The 23,608-nt window shown below is 48.8% G+C and overlaps 1 protein-coding gene across 1 annotated transcript; it reads left to right on the forward strand.

The window, feature by feature from the left end:
• The first annotated feature begins 1,087 nt into the window (after positions 1-1,087).
• On the forward strand, positions 1,088-2,175 carry LOC123131060 (ethylene-responsive transcription factor ERF014). Its single transcript, XM_044550826.1, has one exon. The coding sequence runs from the start codon at positions 1,248-1,250 to the stop codon at positions 1,953-1,955; it is 708 nt and encodes a 235-aa protein (XP_044406761.1). The 5' UTR covers positions 1,088-1,247; the 3' UTR covers positions 1,956-2,175.
• Positions 2,176-23,608: the final 21,433 nt, after the last annotated feature.

Raw genomic sequence — 23,608 nt, forward strand, 5'->3', positions numbered from 1 at the left:
TTAGGGGCAAATCATCACTTGAGTTGTAGCTACTCTCAGTCAAGCTTCCATCTTCTCCTTCTTCTTTCTCTTCTTCATCTTCATCTACTTCTTCAGATTGAGTCTTCCTTTTGCTCTCGCGCATGCTCCCACAAAAGTTATCAAGGAAGCAATTCGAGCTGCTAGTGGGACATAGCACATTGGAGGAGCAGCTGCTAGTGGGACATAACATAAGCTCAGTACTTCGGTGATAAACCTTCAAAATGGTGTTTCTAAATCCCTCACTTGTATAGCTGTGCACCTCGAGAAAATGATTTATGCCCAGCGATGACCGAACAGGATAAGCCACGGCATGCACGCCAGCACTTAGACCAATCATAATGAGCGAGCATGCATGCATGCAACTCATCGTTGCTTAGTTTTGAGTAAACTTTAAGCATAAAACGTGTTGCTTCCGAGGTGCTGACATGCTGCGTACGTAATATATACTCCCTCCGTTCTAAATTACTCGTCACAAAAATAGATGTATCTAGAACTAAAATACATCTAGATACATCCATACGTGTGACAAATAATTCGAAACGAAGGAAGTAGGATCGAATTTGCAGGACCTTTCCTTCTTTTTTCTTCAATTATTTCCGTTAGTGTTTCCTCTGCATTATTGCAGATGCAGTAGTATTGTACTGGGGTGTACAAAACAAAAGAAACACACACACACACCCTCTGTTCCTAAATATAAGATGTTTGTCTTATGTTTAAAAACAGAGGTGCTCCATCCAAATACAAGACGTTTGTCTTAAACGTCTTACATTTTGAGACAGAAAAAGTATCATAAAAACGTCTTACATTTTAAAACAAACAGAGAATGTCAAAAATTGACTTGCATTTTAAGACATGGGGAGTAGTTAGAAACGGAGGTCTGGTGGTGCCAAGCTTGTATCAGCGTGATGTGGGCGAAATCGTTTTATACAAACACGGACTAGAGACACACAACCAATTTCAGGTGAGACAAAGGAAAGCAGAAATGGCCGAGTTTTTAAAAAATGCACGCTTTGGTGCCCCTGGTTCCTATAAATAAGCCATCGGGCGCACCACTCTGCCTGCACCAGCCACACACCCAACCAACCACCCCTAGCTACCACTTCAACCTGCACTGGTCTCTTCACACTCTCCTCGCGACCATCGGAGTTCAGCGGCGCTCGCACATCAAAGAAATCAAGTTCGTGCCACGGCGAGGAGCGTCGTCGGTGAGCGTGATCGGTCCGGAAATGGTGAAGAGCGCGCAGCAGCAGGTGGCGCTTGGCGGCGACGGCGGCAATGCGGCGGCGGCGAGGCAGGGCGGCGGCGGCGGCGGGAGGCAGCAGCAGCAGCAGCAGTACAAGGGCGTGCGGATGCGGAGCTGGGGGTCGTGGGTGTCGGAGATCCGGGCGCCCAACCAGAAGACGCGCATATGGCTCGGCTCCTACTCCACCGCCGAGGCCGCCGCGCGCGCCTACGACGCCGCGCTGCTCTGCCTCCGGGGCTCCGCCGCCGACCTCAACTTCCCCGTCCACCTCCCCTTCCACGTCCCCGCCGCCGCCATGTCGCCCAAGTCCATCCAACGCGTCGCCGCCGCCGCCGCCGCCACCGCCGGCAGCCCCCTGCAGCCTCCCCACACCATGGCCTCCTCTGCCTCCTGGCCCGGCGCCGCCCCGCCGTGCGGCTACGGCGACAACGCGCCGTCCTTCGGCTCCCCGGAGGACCAGTCCGCCCGCCACAGCAACGCCGACGACGACGAGACCATGGCGCACGGCGACGACGGCGTGGACTACGACGCGCTGGCGGACATCGACGCCTTCTTCCAGTCGCCCAAGTGCATGGACTACGCCACGATGATGGACCCGTGCAGCACCTTCTTCGCGCCGGCGCCCATGGCGCCCGTCGAGTGGGAGGAGGAAGGCGAGATCAGCCTCTGGAGCTTCTCCTCCTACAACTGATCGAGCTCAAATGGCAGCTCCGGCCACGGCCATGGAGGGCATTTCAAGCTTCGGCCGGTCAAATCACCACTAAGCAATTCCATCAATACTGACAGATTAATTACTCAACTACCACTACGAGTGACCAAGAATTGGTCACGGTAAAAATAATCGCGGGCCATGATCAATTCTTACTTCATGGCCTCGCGAAGGATGATGATTAATTATTATTTCATTCATATTCCGTAGCTAAATATAATATGCTAGTGCCACTGGCGTACTAGTAGTACTACGTATCCGTACTAGGCCAATTATACATTTGTGGGGGGAGCTCTGATGGAGCTACATGTTTTAAGGCAGCTTCCATGGAGCCAACTCCCTTCAACTAGTTTACATGTGTACTACTCCCTCTGTTCCGAATTACTTGTCTTAGATTTGTCTAGATACGGAGGTATCTAGCACTAAAATGAGTCTAGATACATCTGTATGTAGACAAATCCAAGACAAGTAATTCGGAACGGAGGGAGTATGTGTAAAAGCTGTTTGTGCAAGTGTGCAAGCAATGGGTTATGATGATGAATTGCTTCTTTAATTTTGCTTTGTTTTAGGTGAGTACTCTACATGTTCTAAAGTCAACTTTTTGGTTAGGAGACATGGCAGAAGAGTCACATTTTCTATTAGACTGGTATAATGGGGAGTAACTTAGACTAGTGTCATACTAGTGTCATACATATGACACTAGTCTACATTACTACCTTCATAGTGCAAAGTGTCATAGTAATAGTATCATATATGGTTGCATTTATTAGCTTATAGACTCAACATTTCTTGGGAAGCGCTATGTGATGGTAACATAATATGTTACTCCAAACACCTCTCTCCTTATTAACTAGGAGCCATATAAGCAAACTTGTCTTGAGATGTGTTATGTTACTAGCTAAGTTACTCCCACTATGAGTAGCCTTAAAAGAGAGTGAAATAGCTATTCCAAAGCGGAGTTACTTTCAAGAGGAACAACATCATAAGAAACCCCGGTAACTGAGAGCGGATTATGACGAAGCTATGTACCTAGGATAGGGTCACGGACCTGTCCAAACTGCCCTACACAAGGACATCTCTAGAAGAAATCACCTTTCAATCGACTTGGAGGTGTTCCACTCGACAGACTCGAAGACACTCGACCAAGAAGCGACCACTCGACCAAGACCAAACCACTCGACGGCCAGGAGACCTAAAGGCACTCCGCATGCTAACGGTCGGTTATTAAGTAGCCTTTATGGTCATCATAGCACTTTATTAGGGGCGTTACCAGTAACGTCCGACCTTAATGTATTTAAAACCCTGCATAACTGAGGGCCGGAGGGGTCCGGTGAACTCTATATAAGCCACCCCCTCCTCAGTGTAAAGGGTTCGCACCCCTGTAAACCATACACGCATAATCCAGTCGACCGCCTCCGGGCTCCGAGACGTAGGGCTATTACTTCCTTTGAGAAGGGCCTGAACTCATAAACCTCGTGTGCTTACAACTTCTCCATAGCTAAGATCTTGCCTCTCCATACTTACCCCCTACATTACTGTCAGACTTAGAACCACGACAGTTGGCGCCCACCGCGAGGCAGGTGTTTTAGCGATTTGTTGGAGGAGTTGTGATCTTTTCCGATCCGAATCATCATGGTTTCCGGCGGAGTTTTGGTGGAGGGACGCGAGATCCGTCTCGGCGCGCTCACTTTCATCGCCGACGACTCCGCTTGGCTTCAGGAGGCTCCGCTCGACGTGGACGCGCTCCCTGTCCGTGGGGCGACGCACTTTCGCGCGTGCGTCCGCGACATCCTTTTGCGGCAACCATCGACCCGCTATCGGTCGGCTCCTATGTTGTCCTCCCTCCCTGTTTCCCGCCGGCGCAAGCGCTCCGGTCGGTCGAGACTTCAGCGGTGGGTGAGACACGCGGTGGCACGCCAGTCGGCCACCCCTCAAGTCGCGGCGATCGAGCCCGACGAATCCCTCTACGGCCTGTTCGATCTGTCGACTGGATCTACAGAGACCGCCTCCAAGTGCGACAGCAGTGATCCGGCGGCGGAGGTTCTGATGGTCGATGGACCGCCCAGTCCTCTCGGTTTTCCCCGCACCAACGGAGGCGCGGGTGGAGGCGACCCGTCGCGTCCCCATGAGGAATATCTCCTCGAGCCTCTCACCTCGTTGCAGAGAGAAGAACTTCATCGCCGGAACATGGATGCGCTGCACACTCCTATCGTCGGAGAAACCCCCGAGGCTCGTGCCTTGGAGGACGCGCGCCTGGCAAACTTGGCCGAGCGCACTCGACTGGAGAACCTCCAGCGAGCACTCGACGAGCGTGCGCGACAACGGATTCCCGAATCCAGTCGATGTCAGCTCTTCCCGCCCCCGCAGGTATATCAAACTCCGATTCAGAATTTAGCAGCTGCAGCCCATATAGCAGAGTCGATTCAACCTTCCCAGTCGGAGGCTGGCAGAGGCTTGCTGTAGATCAGAGCGTTACTCCGGGTAGCAGGAGACCAGAATTCCGATGTTTCTCAGTCGCGGAACAGGATTCACAGCATCCGTTGCTGCAGACACAATCCAGTCGGCTCAGAGCCCAAGATCGCCCCCGAGGCGTGAGGGACGTGGGGACCGGCGTAATCAGTACGGGAACCGTGAGCAATATGATCACCGATTCGATCGTGATGATCGACGTCGAGTGCCCACCCGTCCCCCGAGGAGCGGGTCGTATGTGCCTCGACAGCAGGATGTCAGGCGTCCTCGTAGTGTTGAGAGAAGGATTCCAGTCGACTCCAGGGAGCCAAGCTTTGATGCGAGATCCATTCTCGTTCAAGGTTTGGTCGACAGGAACAGAGCTCATCGAGAAGGTCACGACAGAGATGCACCTACCAGTAGCAAAGCACATGTTTCGGGGCCAGAGTGCTTTAGTAGAGCCATCAGGGCTGCTGTGATTCCTCCCAACTTCAGGTTGGTGACTGGAGTCAGCAAGTTTACTGGTGAGTCCAAGCCCGATACTTGGCTTGAAGACTACCGAGTGGCCGTCCAGATTGGCGGCGGCAATGATGAAGTGGCCATGAAGCACCTGCCTCTCATGTTGGAGGGCTCGGCCAGAGCGTGGCTGAACCAGTTAGCACCCAGCAGCATTTACACTTGGGAAGATCTCGCCCGAGTGTTTGTCACCACATTTGAAGGAACATGCAAGCGACCGGCAGGGCTGACTGAACTGCGGTCTTGCGTGCAGAAGCCGAATGAAACTTTGAGGGATTACATCCAGAGATGGATCACGTTACATCACACGGTAGAGAATGTGCCTGACCACCAAGCAGTCTATGCCTTCAAAGAAGGCGTCAAGTACAGAGAACTGAATCTGAAATTCGGTCGGACCGGAGATATATCTCTGAATCGGATGATGGAGATTGCCACCAAGTACGCTAATGGTGAAGATGAGGATCGACTCAGGAGTGGCAAGCTCAAGTCAGTCGCTCAAGAAACCGAAGGAAATTCCAATCAGAAACAGAAGCGGAAAGTTGAGCCAGCTGCTCCTGGGGAAGCCTTGGCTGTAACCCAAGGAAAGTTTAAAGGAAAACCCAAAGGACCTTGGAACCCCAAGAAAGTTAAAGACCAGGACGGAAATGATCTGTTGGATTTGCCATGTCTCGTCCACACCAAGAAAGATGAATAGGGTAATTTCATTTACCCAAAACATACCACTCGACAGTGCCGACTCTTGATCCAGCAGTTCCAGGGCAAGCAGCCCAAAGATATGGAAAAGGAGTCGGACAAAGTTGAGGACAAGGAAGATAGTGACGATGGATACCCTCAGGTCAATTCCACCCTGATGATTTTTGCTGATGTTGAAAGCAAAAGTCGACTGAAAGTTATCAACCAAGAGGTGAATATGGTTGCTCTGGCGACATCCAGTTATCTGAAGTGGTCTCAGACTGCCATAACATTCGACCGGTCCGATCACCCAACGCACATCGCCACCCCTGGGAGGCAAGCTTTGGTGGTCAACCCAGTTGTTGAAGGCACTCGACTGACCAAAGTCTTGATGGATGGTGGCAGTGGTTTGAACATATTATATGCTGAGACGTTGAAATGGATGGGCATTCCGATGTCCAGACTCAGTACCAACAACATGAGTTTCCATGGAGTCATTCCTGGGAAGAAGGCTGAATCACTCGGCCAGATTGCTCTTGATGTGGTTTTCGGTGATTCCAAGAATTACCGCAAAGAAAAGTTGACGTTTGAAGTTGTAGACTTCCAGAGTGCCTATCACGCTATTTTGGGCAGGCCGGCTTATGCACGCTTCATGGCCCGACCATGTTATGTGTATCTCAAACTGAAGATGCCTGGCCCCAAAGGTGTGATCACTATTACGGGCAATCAGAAGAAAGCGGAAGAATGTTTTCAGAAAGGTTCAAAGATCGCTGATGCTCAAATGGCAGTGGTGGAGCTGCAGGAATACCAGAAGACTGCAGACCCGAGTGATTTGTTGAGAGCCAAGAAGCCCGCTACAGAATCAGCTTTTCAGTCGTCTGGCGAAACAAAGACAGCTCACATCCACCCGACCGATCCCAGCGCTGCTCCAACTCATATCTCAACAACACTCGACTCCAAATAGGAAGAAGCGCTCATCCAGTTCCTCCGTGAGAACTGGGACATTTTCGCATGGAAGCCTTCTGACATGCCGGGTGTTCCCAGGGAGCTGGCTGAGCACCGCCTAAGAGTAGACTCAAAAGTGAAACCTGTCAAGGAACATCTCCGATGGTCCGCCGTCCAGAAGAGAAAGGCTATTGGCGAGGAGGTGGCTCGGCTCTTAGCAGCGGAGTTCATCCGAGAAATCTACCACTCCGAGTGGCTCGCCAATGTTGTCATGGTCCCCAAGAAGGACAAGTCACTTCGCATGTGCATTGACTTTAAACATATCAATCGGGCCTGCCCGAAAGATCATTTTCCTCTCCCCCGCATCGATCAGATAGTCGACTCGACTGCGGGATGTGAGCGACTGTCTTTTTTAGATGCCTATTCCGGGTACCATCAGATCCGTCTGTATGGACCTGACGAGATCAAAACAGCTTTCATCACTCCATTCGGGTGCTTCTGTTATATTACCATGCCGTTCGGCCTCAAGAATGTCGGAGCCACATTCATGAGGATGATTCAGAAGTGTTTGCTCACTCAAATCAGTCGGAATGTGGAAGCGTACATGGATGACATTGTGGTCAAGTCACGGAAGGGTTCCGACCTGCCGGCTGACCTTGCTAAAACCTTTGCCAACCTCAGGAGGTATGATATCAAGCTTAATCCATCAAAGTGCACATTCGGAGTTCCTGGCAGAAAATTACTCGGTTTTCTCGTTTCCGAACGGGGAATCGACGCCAATCCAGAAAAAGTAGGTACTATACTCCGAATGAAAAGTCATGTGCGAGTGCACGACGTCCAGAAGCTTACTGGTTGCTTGGCCGCTTTAAGTCGATTCATATCTCGTCTCGGTGAAAAGGCATTGCCTCTTTACCGATTGATGAAGAAGTCCGACAAGTTCGAGTGGACTCCCGAAGCTGATGCAGCGTTTGCAGAGCTCAAAGCTCTGCTCTCCACCCAGCCGGTGCTTGCTGCCCCAATCAGCAAGGAGCCTTTGCTTCTTTACATCGCAGCCACGGGACAAGTCGTCAGTACGGTACTTACGGTCGAGCGGGAAGAAGAAGGAAAAGCCTTCAAAGTTCAGCGCCCAATATATTATATTTCTGAAGTTTTGACCCCGTCGAAGCAAAGATATCCTCATTATCAGAAGCTTGTATATGGGATTTATATGACCATAAAGAAAGTTGCTCACTACTTCTCTGATCATTCCATTACAATCGTCAGCGACGCTCCATTGTCAGAGATCCTGCACAACAGAGATGCAATTGGTCGAGTGGCAAAATGGGCGATTGAACTCCTTCCTCTAGATATCAAGTTCGAGGCAAAGAAAGCTATCAAGTTCCAGGCAATAGCAGATTTCATCGCCGAGTGGATTGAACAACAACTGCCGACTCAGGTTCACTCGGAGCATTGGACCATGTTCTTCGATGGCTCCAAAATGCTGAATGGTTCCGGTGCCGGGGTGGTGTTGGTCTCCCCCGAGGAGATAAGCTCAGATATGTTCTTCAAATCCACTTTGATTCCTCCAATAACGAGGCGGAATATGAAGCACTTTTATATGGGTTGCGCATGGCCATTTCACCCGGCGTCCGACGCCTCATGGTCTATGGCGACTCAGATTTGGTGGTTAATCAGGTGATGAAGGAATGGGACGTCAGAAGTCCAGCCATGACTAGTTATTGCAATGCAGTGAGAAAGCTGGAGAAGAAATTCGAGGGGTTAGAGCTTCATCACATACCCCGACTGAAAAATCAAGCAGCTGATGATTTGGCAAAAATAGGTTCCAAAAGAGAAGCCATTCCCAGCAATGTGTTTTTGGAACACATCCACACACCATCAGTTTAGGAGAATCCCTTCACTGAAGAGGCCCCGCAGCCAAAAAGTGCCACGGATCCGACTGAAGTTGAAGTTCCAGCTGTGGTCGACCTGATCATGGAAGTCTTGGTCATCACTCCCAACTGGACAGTACCGTACATCGCATACATCCTAAGGAAAGAACTCTCAGAGGACGAAGAAGAGGCTCGATAGATCGTCCGTCGATCCAAGGCCTTTACAGTCATAAAGGGACAGTTGTATAGAGAAAGCGCGACTGGAGTCAGTCAGAAGTGTATAACACCAGAAGAAGGTCAGATGATCCTTGACGATATCCACTCGGGGACCTGTGGTCATCATGCGTCCTCTCGGACCATTGTGGCTAAAGCATACCGAGCGGGATTTTACTGGCCAAGGGCCAATGAAATGGCAAAAGAGATAGTTGACAAATGTGAAGGATGTCAGTATTACTCCAATATGTCGCACAAGCCCGCGTCAGCTCTGAAAACCATTCCACTCGTCTGGCCCTTCGCTGTTTGGGGGCTGGACATGGTTGGACCACTGAAAACGGGCAGGAGCGGCTTCACTCATGTGCTAGTAGCAGTCAACAAGTTCACCAAATGGATTGAAGCTAAGCCTATCAAGAATCTTGATGCTTGCACTGCTATCGGTTTCATCAGAGAGTTGATATTCAGATATGGAGTTCCGCACAGCATCATCACTGACAATGGGTCAAACTTCGATTCCGACAAATTCAGGGCCTTTTGCGCCTCTTAGGGCACACGAGTCGACTATGCTTCGATCGCTCACCCTCAGTCGAATGGACAGGCGGAAAGAGAAAACGGCCTAATTCTCAAAGGACTGAAACCTCGATTGATGCGCGATCTCAAGCACGCAGCAGGTGCATGGGTCGATGAGCTTCCATCAGTTCTTTGGGGATTGAGGACGACCCCGAACCGATCGACCGGAAGAACCCCATTCTTTCTGGTCTACGGAGCCGAAGCAGTATTGCCGAGTGACATGCTTCACAACGCCCCTCGATTCGAGCTCTACTCTGAAGAAGAAGCACAACAAGCCCGGCAGGACGCAGTCGACCTCCTAGAAGAAGAAAGAGAAATGGCCATGATCTGATCGACCATCTATCAGCAAGACTTGCGTCGATTCCATGCCAGAAATGTGAAGAGTCGAGCCTTCCAAGAAGGAGACTTAGTCCTCCGCGTGGATCAGCAAAAACCACACAAACTCGCTCCTACTTGGGAAGGCCCCTTCATAGTCACCAGAGGCCTCCACAATGGAGCGTACCACCTCTACAATGTCGATCGCCAGATTGATGAGCCACGAGCCTGGAATGCGGAGCTACTCCGCCCCTTTTATACTTGAATTCTCACTCGGATGAGATGTAATAAGAAAAAACTCCTATAGTTTATTTATCAAAGACAAGGGCGTTATAATTTTCCCAGTGATTGTTATTGTTTTTTGTTTGCGTAAGAAATACCCCAGTGGGTGGCTTAGCTGCGAATCCGCTTCGCCTAAGTTTGTAAAAATAATTTCCTACCGAGTGGTGAGCCAGCCTCCCACTCGGGGGCTTAGCTGCGAACCCGTTTCGCCTAAGTATTTAAAAATCCTACCGAGTGGAGAGAAATCCTCCCACTCGGGGGCTTAGCTGCAGTCTAGTACTCGCCTAAGTTCTCTCACTCGAAGACTTAGCTGCAGTCCGGCACTCGCCTAAGTTTGAAAAAATCCTACCGAGTGGGAGCAACCCTCCCACTCGGGGGCTTAGCTGCAGTCCAGTACTCGCCTAAGTTTTCTCACTCGGAGACTTAGCTGCAGTCCGGCACTCGCCTAAGTTTGAAAAAATCCTACCGAGTGGAGAGCAACCCTCCCACTCGGGGGCTTAGCTGCAATCCAGTACTTGCCTAAGTTTTCTTACTCGGAGACTTAGCTGTAGTCCGGCACTCGCCTAAGTTTGAAAAAATCCTACCGAGTGGAGAGCAATCCTCCCACTTGGGGGCTTATCTATAGTCCAGTACTCGCCTAAGTTTTCTCACTCGGAGACTTAGCTGCAGTCCAGCACTCGCCTAAGTTTGAAAAAATCCTACCGAGTGGAGAGCAATCCTCCCACTCGGGGGCTTAGCTGCAGTCCAGTACTCGCCTAAGTTTTCTCACTCAGAGACTTAGCTGCAGTCCGGCACTCGCCTAAGTTTGAAAAAAATCCTACCGAGTGGAGAGCAACCCTCCCACTCGAGGGCTTAGCTGCAGTCCAGTACTCACCTAAGTTTTCTCACTCGGAGATTTAGCTGCAGTCCAGCACTCGCCTAAGTTTGAAAAAAATCCTACCGAGTGGAGAGCAACCCTCCCACTCGGGGGCTTAGCTGCAGTCCAGTACTCGCCTAAGTTTTCTCACTCGGAGACTTAGCTGCAGTCCGGCACTCGCCTAAGTTTGAAAAAAATCCTACCGAGTGGAGAGCAACCCTCCCACTCGGGGGCTTAGCTGCAGTCTAGTACTCGCCTAAGTTTTCTCACTCGGAGACTTAGCTGTAGTCCGGCACTCGCCTAAGTTTGAAAAAATCCTACCGAGTGGAGAGCAACCCTCCCACTCGAGGGCTTAGCTGCAGTCCAGTACTCGCCTAAGTTCTCTCACTCGGAGACTTAGCTGCAGTCCGGCACTCGCCTAAGTTTGAAAAATCCTACCGAGTGGAGAGCAAACCTCCCACTCGGGGGCTTAGCTGCAGTCCAGTACTCCCCTAAGTATGAAACACATCTCAATCCTCAAGGACGACGAGGTGCAGGTCGACTGCCGCCTTCTCCTTAGGAGCTTCGCCACAAATACAACATGCGCTTCCTCCCACTCCGTAAGGACGACGAGGTGCGGGTCAACTGCCGCCTTCTCCTGGAGAGCTTCGCCACAAATACGATGTGCGCTCCATCCCGCTCCGCAGTAACGAGGCGCGGGTCAACTGCCGCCTTCCCCTGGAGAGCTTCGCCACAAATACAACGTGTGCTCCATCCCACTCTGCAAGGACAATGAGGTGCAGGACTACTGCCACCTTCTCTTGAGGAGCTTCGCCGACCCGCAAGGGCAACGAGGCGCAGGTCGACTGCTTCCTTCTCCTTCGGAGCTGCGCTACAAATACAAAAGTTGTCTCGAATGAAGAACGAGTTCACTCGACAGGGGATTCACGAAGATATTCAACGATAAACCAAGTTGAGATAAATCCTAAAGGTTCCGAACCACAGATCGAAGTGCTCGGGCATTCAGCCTGAAAGAGTTTAACGGTTACAAAAACCACTTGGCATTCCGAGGCAAATTTAAGGTGAGGCATACAAGTTTGTTCACTCCGCGGGAGGAGGACTAGCAGGCTCGACGAACTCGTCTAAGTCGACGCCGTCGGCGATCCGAGTGGCTATAGCGATGGAAGTCTCCATAAAAGATCGGAAGTCATGCTTCTGGGTGTTGGCAACCTTGATTGCTGCCAGCTTATCTTGTCGCACCTCCTTGCAATGGACGCGAACCAGAGACAGAGCCACATCAGCGCCACACCGGACAGAAGACTTCTTCCACTCCTGCACTCGGTCAGGGATTTCGTTAAATTGAGTCATCAAGGACTCAAGATCATTTTGGAGCGTGGCCTCTGGCCAAAGTGTCGGGTCGATTCGTGACATGGCGACCTTCAGTCGAGCCAAGTAGTCCATGACACCGTCGATGCGGGATTCCAGTCAGAGCAGATTCATGGCAGTTTCATCTTTCACGGGAGAATTGATTGGATCCAAACCTGATTCGATCCGCCCAGTCTCCTCCTCGAAGTCCTCGCAAAACTATGCATTCATGATCCAAGGATAAGTCAATTTTCATACGCTGAGTCAACACAAAAAAAATCAGTCGGAACAAAATGTGCACCTTCAAGCTTGAGGAACAACTTCTTGGCAAGGCTCCTTAGATAGCTCTCCAGATCGTCCCTCCTGCGAGCGATGCCTTCCATCTTCTCGCACAGGTTGAGGTTCTCCTTCTTCCAGCGCGAGCACTCCTTGTTGGCTTTGTTCAGAGCAGATTTCAGCTTGGTATTCTCTTCTTCCAACTGGCCGACCGAAGCCAGTTTCCGTTCAGCCAGAGCGGTCCTGTCGTCAGCCTCCTTTCGAGCAGCAGCCAAATCCCGATCCTTCTTCACCAGAGCTTCTCTCAGTTTTTCTGCAAAGAAATTATGATTGATTCAGAAAGAGCAGAAGGGTACTCAAGCCCAAGACAGACCAGTCGACAAACTCTTATTACCAGTGGCGCCGTCCTTGACCTTTTGCAGCTCTGTCTTGGCCAGCTCCAAGTCGAGATTCAGTTGAATCTGCTGTTTCTCCAAGTCAGCAAAGCGAGCTCCAAGATCACAAGATTTCTGAAATCAAAGAGGAGAAGTTATTTTACAGCGAAAAATGACAAAGACAATAAGTAATAAGACTACGGTCGACTGCCCGCAGTCCACCATAGACTCGGGGACTACACCCAGTGGGTGCACTTTGCGTGCCCCCACCGGTTCTGATCCCACTCGACCGGCCTGCCGGAGTTGAGTGCAGGGAGTAAAAATAAGTGGAGAGAAAGTAGAACTCAGACCACAGTCGACTGCCAGCAGTCGACCACGGTCTCGGGGACTACACCCAGTGGGTGCACTTGGCGTGCCCCCACCGGTTCTGATCCCACTCGACCAGATCGAGTGGAAGAGACAAACTACCAGTTCGGTTTTAGACTCGACAAAATACAAAGACTACAGTCGACTGCCAGCAGCCCACCGTAGTCTCAGGGACTACACCCAGTGGGTGCACTCAGCGTGCCCCCACTAGTTCAAAAATTCAATCGATGCACCCAGTGGGTGTACAGATGCAAAGATTTTTGGAGAGAGTCTTCAGATAGCATATCCTAACAGAACAAGCGGAGACCAACTAACCTGAACGTTGCTCTGGAGAGCCGAGCTGGCATCGTAGGCGGCTTGGCTGGCGTCCCGCACCGTCTTCATCTTCTCCATCATAATGCCCGCCTGGCGTATGGCTTCCCTGGCAGCATTCACCTCATCCTCTGGGACATGATGGGTCGCAAAAACTGAAGGCGGGTCGACAGGGGCCTGAGCAGTCGACGAGGAAGGTAAGGCACTCGACAATGGCTCGACGAAGGTAACAGAACCCCGATTGGCATCGCCAGCATCCTGAACGACTGGCTCCGCCCTCGGCGTCGATTGTGGCACCTTGCTCGCAGGAGCTTGCCTATTTTTCCTCGTCAAAGGCCTCTCGGGCTATTCATCATCATCATCAGGGAGGTCAATAATGTTAGGGGCTGTTCAAAGTTCAATCGACAAAATCACATCACCCAATGATACACATTGCAGTTGAATCGACCAAAATAAAGACAGTATGGCAGAAATCATACCCAGATTAGAAGTGACCGCATCCTCCATCACCTCATCATCATCCCTATAAGCTAAGGTCCCGGAAGTAGTAGTGCTGACAGTTCCAAAGTTCGTCCGGTTAAAACAAGAAAAACAAACAGCACAGGGCGTCGAGTAAATATGAAGGGAGACACTCACGCGGAAGCGATGGGGATGTCAATCTTAATCTTCGGCAACGCCTTCCGAAGCTTCGGCTCTGCGACTTTGGGATGCTTTGACGCTTTTTCAGTCGGAGTTGGCGAAGAGGTCTGAGGACGCTTTGAAGACTGACCAGCTTGAGCAATCGCCTTTTCACGGGCGCTCGGTCGTTCTTGGTCAAGTTTGGACCGCCTCTCCCTGCGAGGGGGGTGACTCGACTTCTTCCTCCTCACTTGGATCGTCGCTTTCTTCGTCCCCTCCACCGTCAGAATCCCATTCGCCACTGTCGCCGCCGCTCGCCTCTCCTTCCGGGTCCTGCTCTTGCTCTCCGTTGGGCATTGAATACATTTCAATAATGGCCTGAAAAAAAGCAGGAAGAACAAAGTCAGTTGACTCAGTATAGGCAACTGCGTGAGTGAATTCAGATTACAAACAAAAGCTCAAAATCGGACCTTCTCTGGTACATGAGACTGGTCGAATGGAGGAACTCTCCTGGCTCCCCTGGGGTTGTCCTTGTTCTCGGTCATGCCGGACAGCCACTTCTCCAGTGCATCGTCATCGACCTCCTCCGGGTGAATCCGAGTGGAGTCTTCAAGACCCGAATACATCCACATCGGATGGTCTCGGGCTTGAAGAGGCTGGATGCACCGCTGAAGGAAGACCTCCAAGAGATCCATACCGGTGACCCCGTCACGGATAAGCTGGACCACTCGCTCTACCAGCACCCTCACCTGCGCCTTCTCCTCCAGGAGCACCTTCAAAGGGGAGGGTTTCCTCATTCGGTCCATGGTGAAAGGAGGGAGGCCAGTCGACTGCCCTGGCGTCGACTGGTCTTTGCAGTAAAACCAGGTCAACTGCCATCCGCGAACTGAGTCGGGAAGAATCATGGCCGGAAAGGAGCTTTTCCCTCTCATCTGGACACCAAGACCCCCACACATCTGAATCACTTGAGTCCTCTCGTCACTCGGATTAGCTCTTTTCACCGTCTGGGAGCGACAAGTGAAAATGTGCTTGAAAAGGCCCCAGTGAGGCCAGCAACCCAGGAAATTCTCACACAAAGAAACAAAAGCGGCGAGATAAATGATTGTGTTGGGAGTGAAGTGGTGGAGTTGTGCCCCAAAGAAGTTCAGAAATCCCCGAAAAAAGGGCGAGGAGGCAAGGCAAATCCACGGTCGACGTGGGTGGCAAGGAGAATGCGCTCACCCTCCCGAGATTGCGGCTCGGATTCCTTCCCCGGAAGCCGCACCGATTCATAGGGGATCAGTCCTCCTTCGGCTAGGTCGTCGAGGTATTCTTGGGTGATCATTGAGCGGATCCAGTCGCCCTGGATCCAGCCCTTCGGCAGTCCGGTTCGCGAGGAGGATCCACCCCGACTGGTTGCCTTCCCCTTCGACCTCGCCGTTGCCTTCTTCGCCCGCTCTAGAGCCGCCGTCTTCTCCTTCCCCATCGTCACCGGCGAAACGCGTACGGAGCGGTGGCGCTGGGGCGAGAGCGAGCGCGGCGAGGGAGCATGAAGAGGAGAAGAGATAATAGGGACGCACTGTTCGAAGAGACCCCGGTCCAACGCCTTATATGAGGCCGCTTCCAAGTGGCTGACTGGTAGGCCCGGGCGGCCCTGTCAAATCCCGTAACAATTGCGCGCGTGATATGTGGTGAAAAAGGTGGCGCGGAGATTGAGGCGGCTCTGCTCTATCCCATCCGATTACTGCTGCCTCCCCCGTCCCGCGCGCTTCCAAAAATTCGGATCCCGCGAAATCTGTGGGCAGCAGAACAACTTGTCAGACCAAAGATCTCCTCCGCACCGCCACTCGGAGCCTTTCAAGTAAAGAAACTCACTCGACAAAAAGCTAAGAATGGATCAAGGCGACTGAAAAGGAAGTTGCTGTCATTACTCAGGTTCATTGAGCTGAAACCAGATATGCTCATGGCATGAAAAATGAGTCGGGAAAATTCTCAACTCCTTCCCCACTCAAACCTCGATCCATTCGGGGGCTAATGACGAAGCTATGTACGTACGGTAGGGTCACGGACCTGTCCAAACTGCCCTACCCAAGGACATCTCTAGAAGAAATCACCTTTCAATCGACTTGGAGGTGTTCCACTCGACAGACTCGAAGACACTCGACCAAGAAGCGACCACTCGACCAAGACCAAACCACTTGACGACCAGGATGAAAGTACATGTAGTCCCCATGTGTGGTTTTGGTAATTGATGACAATCCTAATGGACTAATGTTTGCATTGAGTTATACATTTGAAGGAAAGTTCTATTTCCAATGCATGAAGAATATTGGATCAACTAAGGGATGTTTGTTCCATGGTGATGCAAGAAGGAGATAGAATGGATTCTAAATGAATGCCATATACATATTGTTGTGCATGCATCAAGTCTTATGGGTTGAACCATGATGGATCAAGATATTGGGAGAATGATTAAAGAGAAGAATTCTACATATGCTTGAAGATAGGATCAATATGAGCTCATATGTTGAGTCATGGATTATTATGTCTTGAAGCAACTAATTCAAGTGAAGAATTCATTGTGCCTCTCAAGATACTATGTTGGAGCATGAGAACGAGAAAATGATGTCCAATATGATATTCAAGGAGAAACTTGATATGGTCATGGTGAATTGAGATATTGGTTATTATGTCTTGAAGAAATGAAGCATAGTGAAGATATCAATAGGGCCTTCAAGACATCAATATTAATCATGGAGCAAAGATAAATGTTGACCAAGATAAAGATCAAAGATTGACCTCTAAGATGGTCAACACACAAGCGCATATCATGTGCCACATGAGATCTTGTGGTATGGTGAGAATTTATCGATTGCGCTTTGTGTACTAACCCATACTATGTGTTGTTTATGTTATGTGGGTTAGGTAATTCTCATGAGCTTGGTGCTTATAAGAAAGCTTGGTGCTCATCAAAGTATGTTATCAAGTAATTAATGCTGATGGACAAGTAAAGATGAATGCAAAGCAAAGCTTTCCACATTGTGTATGGGGGAGCTACTTGAAGACTTCTCCAATGTCTTGCCTTCAACTTGAGCCATGAAGAAACATCAATATAAAGCTCAAGTGAAAGGCGCTAGTCAAAGGTATTAGTTCCTATGGCTTTAGATGTGAGGATCGATGACCATCGAAAAGGATATATGCTCAAGAATGAGTTTCCGGTAGCTACCTAGTATAGTTCTTTTATGATTCTTGAGTTATAGGGATCCCACACTATTAAGAGGGGGTCAAAGGGGTAAGTGATGGATTTGCTCAAGTCAACATCATCTATTTCTATTCTTCTCACATCATATTCCAACTTAGGCATATTTCACTCCTATCCAATACAAATACAATATGCCTACATATCTCAAAAGAAAATCCAAAGCCAACTAGGTTCCCCAAAGTATATGTATAACCCTTGCATGCTTTGCACCCTCCATTTTGGCTTATCTTGGGTGGTTCTCTATGTGAGGACCTGGAGCTTTTACATAGCTTCAAAACGAGCCCAAGATCATCAAAATCGGAGTCCGGATGTGAAAGTTATGCATGTTTCGGTTTTGGGGTTCCTGCTGTTTTTTTAATGGCCGGACATCCGGGACTTGGCCGGATGTCCGGGGCTTTCGGGTCTCCCCGAATGTCCGGGATCCTCCCGGAAATCCGGCCCGCAAATTCCAAAACCTGTTTTCATATGTTGGTTGTGCCTGCCGGATGTTCGGCCCTTGCCCAGATGTCCGGCCCGGCGCTGTCACTTACTCACAAACGGCTAATTTTCTAGGCCCTCTATACATATCCCTCTACTAATCCGGTAGAGGGTTGACCACTTCATCCCAAATCACCCCAAGAACACAAGTGGCTCCCTCTCACTTCTCCTACACCAAATCTTAGATCCCGGAGAGATTCGTGAGAGTTCTTGAGAGTTTTTCCAATCAAGTAATAGATCCACTCCCTCTCCCTCTCTTGACCAAAGGAATTCGTGATTTGAGCAAGTCTTGAGCATTTCCCCTTTGTTCTTGTTACTCTTGGAGGTTGGAGACTCCTAGGCGGTAGGAGTGCTCCGGTGAGGGATCAACTTGTGATTTGTCCCCCGGAAAGTTTGTGAAGGTTTGGAGGCCGCCTCAAGGTCTACAACTAGTGGATGAGAATCTCCTTCATGGTGATATCTCAAGGAGAATAGGGTGAGCCTTCGTGGCGTTGGTGTGCCTTCGTGGTAACATCCACCTCTCTAACGGTGACTAGCTTCCCTCCAAGGATCGGGATACATCCTCGTCTTCGTGACTTTGGTTATCCCTAACCCTAACTCCTTACTTGTGGTTTACTTTGGTGACTTGACCGTGCATTCACTATATCTTGTTGTCCTCATTATATTGTGTTGGCCATTCCCTTGAAGAGATTATTTAGGCCTACACTTTATATTCGCAATTCATACTTTCTACTATTGTTCTATCTTATGCTTAGTGTGAATTGCTAGCTTGTAACATTCATTTCCATATCTTGTGACATAACTTGTGTAAGCTTGTAGTGCTTACTTGAGTTTGCTTGTATCATTCAATTCCATATATTGTGATACAATTTGTGTAAGCTTGTATTGCTTACTTGTGGTTGTGTGTATTATTCATTTCCATATCTCGTGATATACATTGAGTAAGTTTGTGTGACTTACTTGTGCTTACTCATATCCTCGTTATTCTCATCTTGTTTATCCTAAGTTGTTGGTGCACTTAGTGAGCCTAGTATATTTAGGATTTGTTCTTAAAAAGTATCCGCTTAATTTATTTCTGCATTAGGATATAGCCAAATCCATAAAAGATTTTAAAACGCCTATTCACCCCCCCTCTAGGTGACATCGTGGTCCTTTCATAGGAGATCTAAAGGCACTCTGCATGCTAACGGTCGGTTATTAAGTAGCCTTTATGGTCATCATAGCACTTTATTAGGGGCGTTACCAGTAACGCCCGACCTTAATGTATTTAAAACCATGCATAACTGAGGGCCGGAGGGGTCCGGCGAACTCTATATAAGCCACCCCCTCCTCAGTGTAAAGGGTTCGCACCCCTGTAAACCATACACGCATAATCCAGTCGACCGCCTCCGGGCTCCAAGACGTAGGGCTATTACTTCCTCTGAGAAGGGCCTGAACTCGTAAACCTCGTGTGCTTACAACTTCTCCATAGCTAAGATCTTGCCTCTCCATACTTACCCCCTACATTACTGTCAGACTTAGAACCACGACAGATTACTCTCAAAACACCCTAGCAATTGATAGCGGTTGGCTAATGTCACCTATCACTTGATGTGCCACTTACTGGTAAGTGTCTTGATAAGTTAAATTTCAGAAACAAAACAATTCCAGACGTCACTGGAATATGCGGAATTTCATAAATTTCACATTTTTGGGGGAATTCTTTTGAATTTTGAGTTTTTAAAATACATTAAATTTTAGCTTATTTTTTGGTAGTCTGAATCTGACTCAAAGCTTTAGCGTTACAAGTACATTGGACCTCAATAAAATATGCAAAATTTAAGAAATTCCATTGAAACTTTGTTGAATTTTTTAACCGTGTTTTCCCTTGCGTATATAGGATGCACCCACTTCTTGGCTGCTCTACAAGGTTCATCTCCCACCAATTCTCAACAAAATCAAATAACTACACCTTTTTATGGCCTGGTTTTCTGCCAAACTATTGAAGAGGGGCAACTCGTGCATACATGTATGCCCTTCTAGAGCTTTTAGGCACATAAGACATAGATAGTTGTGAGCTCCCTTTGACCGCTAACACGCGAGGATCTGCCCGTGAAGCACCAACCTTGGCAAAGAGCTTGCATTTTGGCTTTATGTAAGTTTTCCATATCTTTGCCCCCATTTTATTATAAACGAGGCAAACCAACATAAACTATTCCCAGCTCTCGAGCCTGGCTAAAGTAGCAGGGCCATAATAAGTACCAAGTTGATTTGAAACATAAAGCCTACAAGTGAAACATCAGCGGCCAAACATCAACATTACACATCAAACTGGAATGATATCTCACAGCTCCAATGAAAGGTTGATATAGGCCACCATATCCACTTGTACACAGACTCATCTCCATGCGATCCTCAGGTGCTCCTCTCTTCGCTGATCCAGGAGCAACAAGCATCTTCGCATTAGCACATTGCTAAGAGTCGTCGCATAGGATCTTTCATTGATGCAACAGAGTGCTTACCTTTCTTAATAGAACCCTTACATCTTTCCACACTAAGCCCTGAAAATGCATCTCGTTACGAACAGTCCATAGGCTCCATAAGGTGGTAACACATGACATGTTAGGAACGTCCATCTTCTTAAAATTAAACCACATGACACAAATATCATGAATTGATTTGGGAAGGGGAAATTGAAATATGTGAGCTACCACCTCCCAAATAGCACATGGATAAGTGGAACCAAACAAAAGGTGAGAAAAAGATTCAGGTTCGTTACAAAACAAACATGAGAAATCTTCTACATGTTGTCTCTTACTCAAATTATATCTAGTAAGCATACGGTTGTTAGCTACCAGACATAAGAACTCATGAAAATATGGTGGTACGGGGATTTTCCATAGCCATTTTCAGAATGGAGCAGAAAACCCACTAAAGTTAATCATCTTATAGCAAGACTTAGTGGAATAAATACACGAGGCTTCAAATAACCAAACAGACCGATCAGGATCAAGATTGGAAACAAGAGGTTGCAATAAGGTTAAGAGTTCCAAACATTTACCCAAAAAACTAGCATCAACACATCTCATTAAAGAAATTTTAAGGGTGGAACCATCCCAGAATTGAGCTACAGAGCAATCCTACTGTTGACGTATGTAAAAAAACTTCCCAAATTGAGTTTTGAGAGTGCTATCTCCCACACAAATATCATGGCAAAAACTAATATTTGTTCAATTGCCAGGAATCCTTTATAGAAGGACTAACAACAACAAAAGCCCAAGTACTTCCTTTCCAAAAAGGGGAGACCAGGTTCTACTTAGACAACACACTGGGTTTAGCAGTGGTATACTTATAGTCAAGGAAATATACCCCAAATCTTGTTAGCACCATGAAAATACCTCTTGGCCCAAGAAACAAGCAGGGCAAGAATGAAATCTCTAAAATTAGGTATACCCACCCTACCAAATTCTTTTTTGGGACACAAGCCCTCAATGTTCTAAATGTTATTTATGAAAATCTCTAAGGTTACCCCACAAAAGGTGAGCCATTTGAGCGGAAATAACTTTGATAGCCCATTTAGGAAATTTAATTATAGACATCAGGTACATAGGTATACTAGCAATGCAAGTCCGAAGAAGGATAAGCTTCGCCTCATAACTGAGTAATCTGCCTCTCCATCCACAAATTCTCTTGATAATCTTGTCAATAATGGATTGAATACTTTCTCTATGTAATTTAAGATAGTGTAAAGGCACCCCTAGGTATTTCAAAGGGAAATCACTATTTTGCAACAAAAAAAGTATATTGAAATAGAACCTTGACAACTTCCTCCTCCACATGAATTGTAAGCAAATCATATTTGTTAAAATTAATTTTCATCCCAAAAAGGTTGTCAAAATAGGAAAGCAACCATTTAACATTCGTGGCATTTTCCAGAGTAGGTTTAAGAAAGAGAAGAGTGCCATTAGTATACCACAAGCTAGTGACACTACTAGGAACAATATTGGGTAGAACACCAGAAATAATACCAACATTGGCAACTTTGGCTGGCATCCTAGAATCAACTTTTTTTCTTTTCAGTCTTTCAATTTGAAACGCATGCCATGCATCTATTTGAAAAATTAAGCATTTTCATGTGAGTACAATTGATGGATCATAATGTATACTTTCCTATACTCATGTCCATGACATTGCCATTATATTTATATCAATGAGCATTGCCATTTTACTAGTGCATCTGTGTTAGCATGATGTGATTACATAGTCCATGCATAGTTACGGGATGCCTACATGTGGTGAGCTAGGGAGTGGACTCTCTGGTGGATGCCTATGGATCCATGGTTGGTGGTGAGCAACAGATTAGGATGACAACATGATGGCGCCGCTCAGGATGGGCTCCAACGTGCATAGATCTGCAACCGGCTTGCTAGCAGTGGCTCAACAACATGAGGTTTTTTCTGGTGGTTTGCAACTGTGGTTAGCATGGTAGACGGCGGAGGTCAGCTTTTGCTCGGCGATTGTCTTGGCTTGGGCGCGGGGTTTTGTCGATTCGAGCTGGCTTGTTTGGATGTGGGTACGTCTGGTGTATGTTGGCTCGTTCTGGGTGGAAACCTAGTGCTGACCTCGGTCAGTGCCGGAGTCGGTGCCGGCGGTGTCCTCTGATGTTGTCCTCCTCATTGGAGGCGTCACTGTGGAACTCGAACCTCTTTGTCGACCCAAATCCTTGGGCTCTTCGGGTAAAAATCTAGCTCTGACTTTGGCCCAAGTGACCGGCGACGGTGTTGGGAAATGTAGCATGCAATTTCAAAAAAAATCTAGGATCACGCAAGATCTATCTAGGAGATGCATAGCAATGAGAGGGGGAGAGTGTGTCCACATACCCTTCTAGACCAAAGAGGAAACGAGGACACTACGCGCGCTGGCGCCCGCCTAGTGCCCGCCTGGCCTTGGTCATCATGGCTTGCGTCACAGGAACCTCGCGAGGTGCCCCCTGCCTTGATCTCTCCGCCCCTCGCGAGCCAGCCTGGTGAGGCCGCCCCGAGAAGGTCTTGCAACGTCCGCCTCGCGAGGCTTGGCCCCTAGCGAGGGTCTTGAGTGTTTGCTAATAAAGATAGGTCGTACAGGGCCGCCGATGGAGCCACGTCGTGGGCCGCACGCAGGCAAGTCTGGGGACCCCCGTTCCCAGGACGCTAACAGTATCCCCTAGGCCCAAGGCGCGCTCGGACTTGGCTTCGAGGTGAAGCCAAGGGGCCAGTGCGGAGCGCCGCGGCCCCAAAGCCTGCGGCCTCGGTTGACATGTGGAGATTAATGGGGCGCGGGCGTCTCCGCTTCCCCATGCTGCCTCGGTAACTGCCCGACTTGATGAATCCCTGTTGCATGCAGAAAAAGGGGCATTATTACCTTAGATCATGGAGGCCGGCGGTTGGCCCCCTCCTGGCTATAAATGGGATGGGGCGGAGCCCCCATCACCCATCTCTTCCTTTGTTTCTCCCGCTTCTTCTCCCTTGCTTCACTACTAGCAGCGACACCTATGGCGCCGGTGAAGAGGTTCTCCGCCGCAGAAAAGGGCAAGGCCCGCCAGAAGGGGCCCAGTTTGCTGCCACCCTGCTACGTCTTGAGCTTGCGTTGGTTTTCCCCGAAGAGGAAGGGATGATGCAGTAGAGTAGCGTAAGTATTTCCCTCAGTTTTTGAGAACCAAGGTATCAATCCAATAGGAGGCCACGCTCAAGTCCCTCGTACCTGCACAAAATGATAGCTTCTCGCAACCAACGCAATTAGGGGTTGTCAATCCCTTCATGGTCACTTACGAGAGTGAGATCTGATAGATATAATATTTTTGGTGTTTTTAGTATAAAGATGCAAAGTGTAAAGTAAAAGCAAAGTAAAAAAGCAAAGCAAGATTAAAGTGATCGAGATTGATATGATGAGAATAGACCCGGGGCCATAGGTTTCACTAGTGGCTT

This window comes from Triticum aestivum, chromosome 6A, assembly GCF_018294505.1.
Source record: "Triticum aestivum cultivar Chinese Spring chromosome 6A, IWGSC CS RefSeq v2.1, whole genome shotgun sequence".
Classification (NCBI taxonomy): Eukaryota; Viridiplantae; Streptophyta; class Magnoliopsida; order Poales; family Poaceae; genus Triticum; species Triticum aestivum.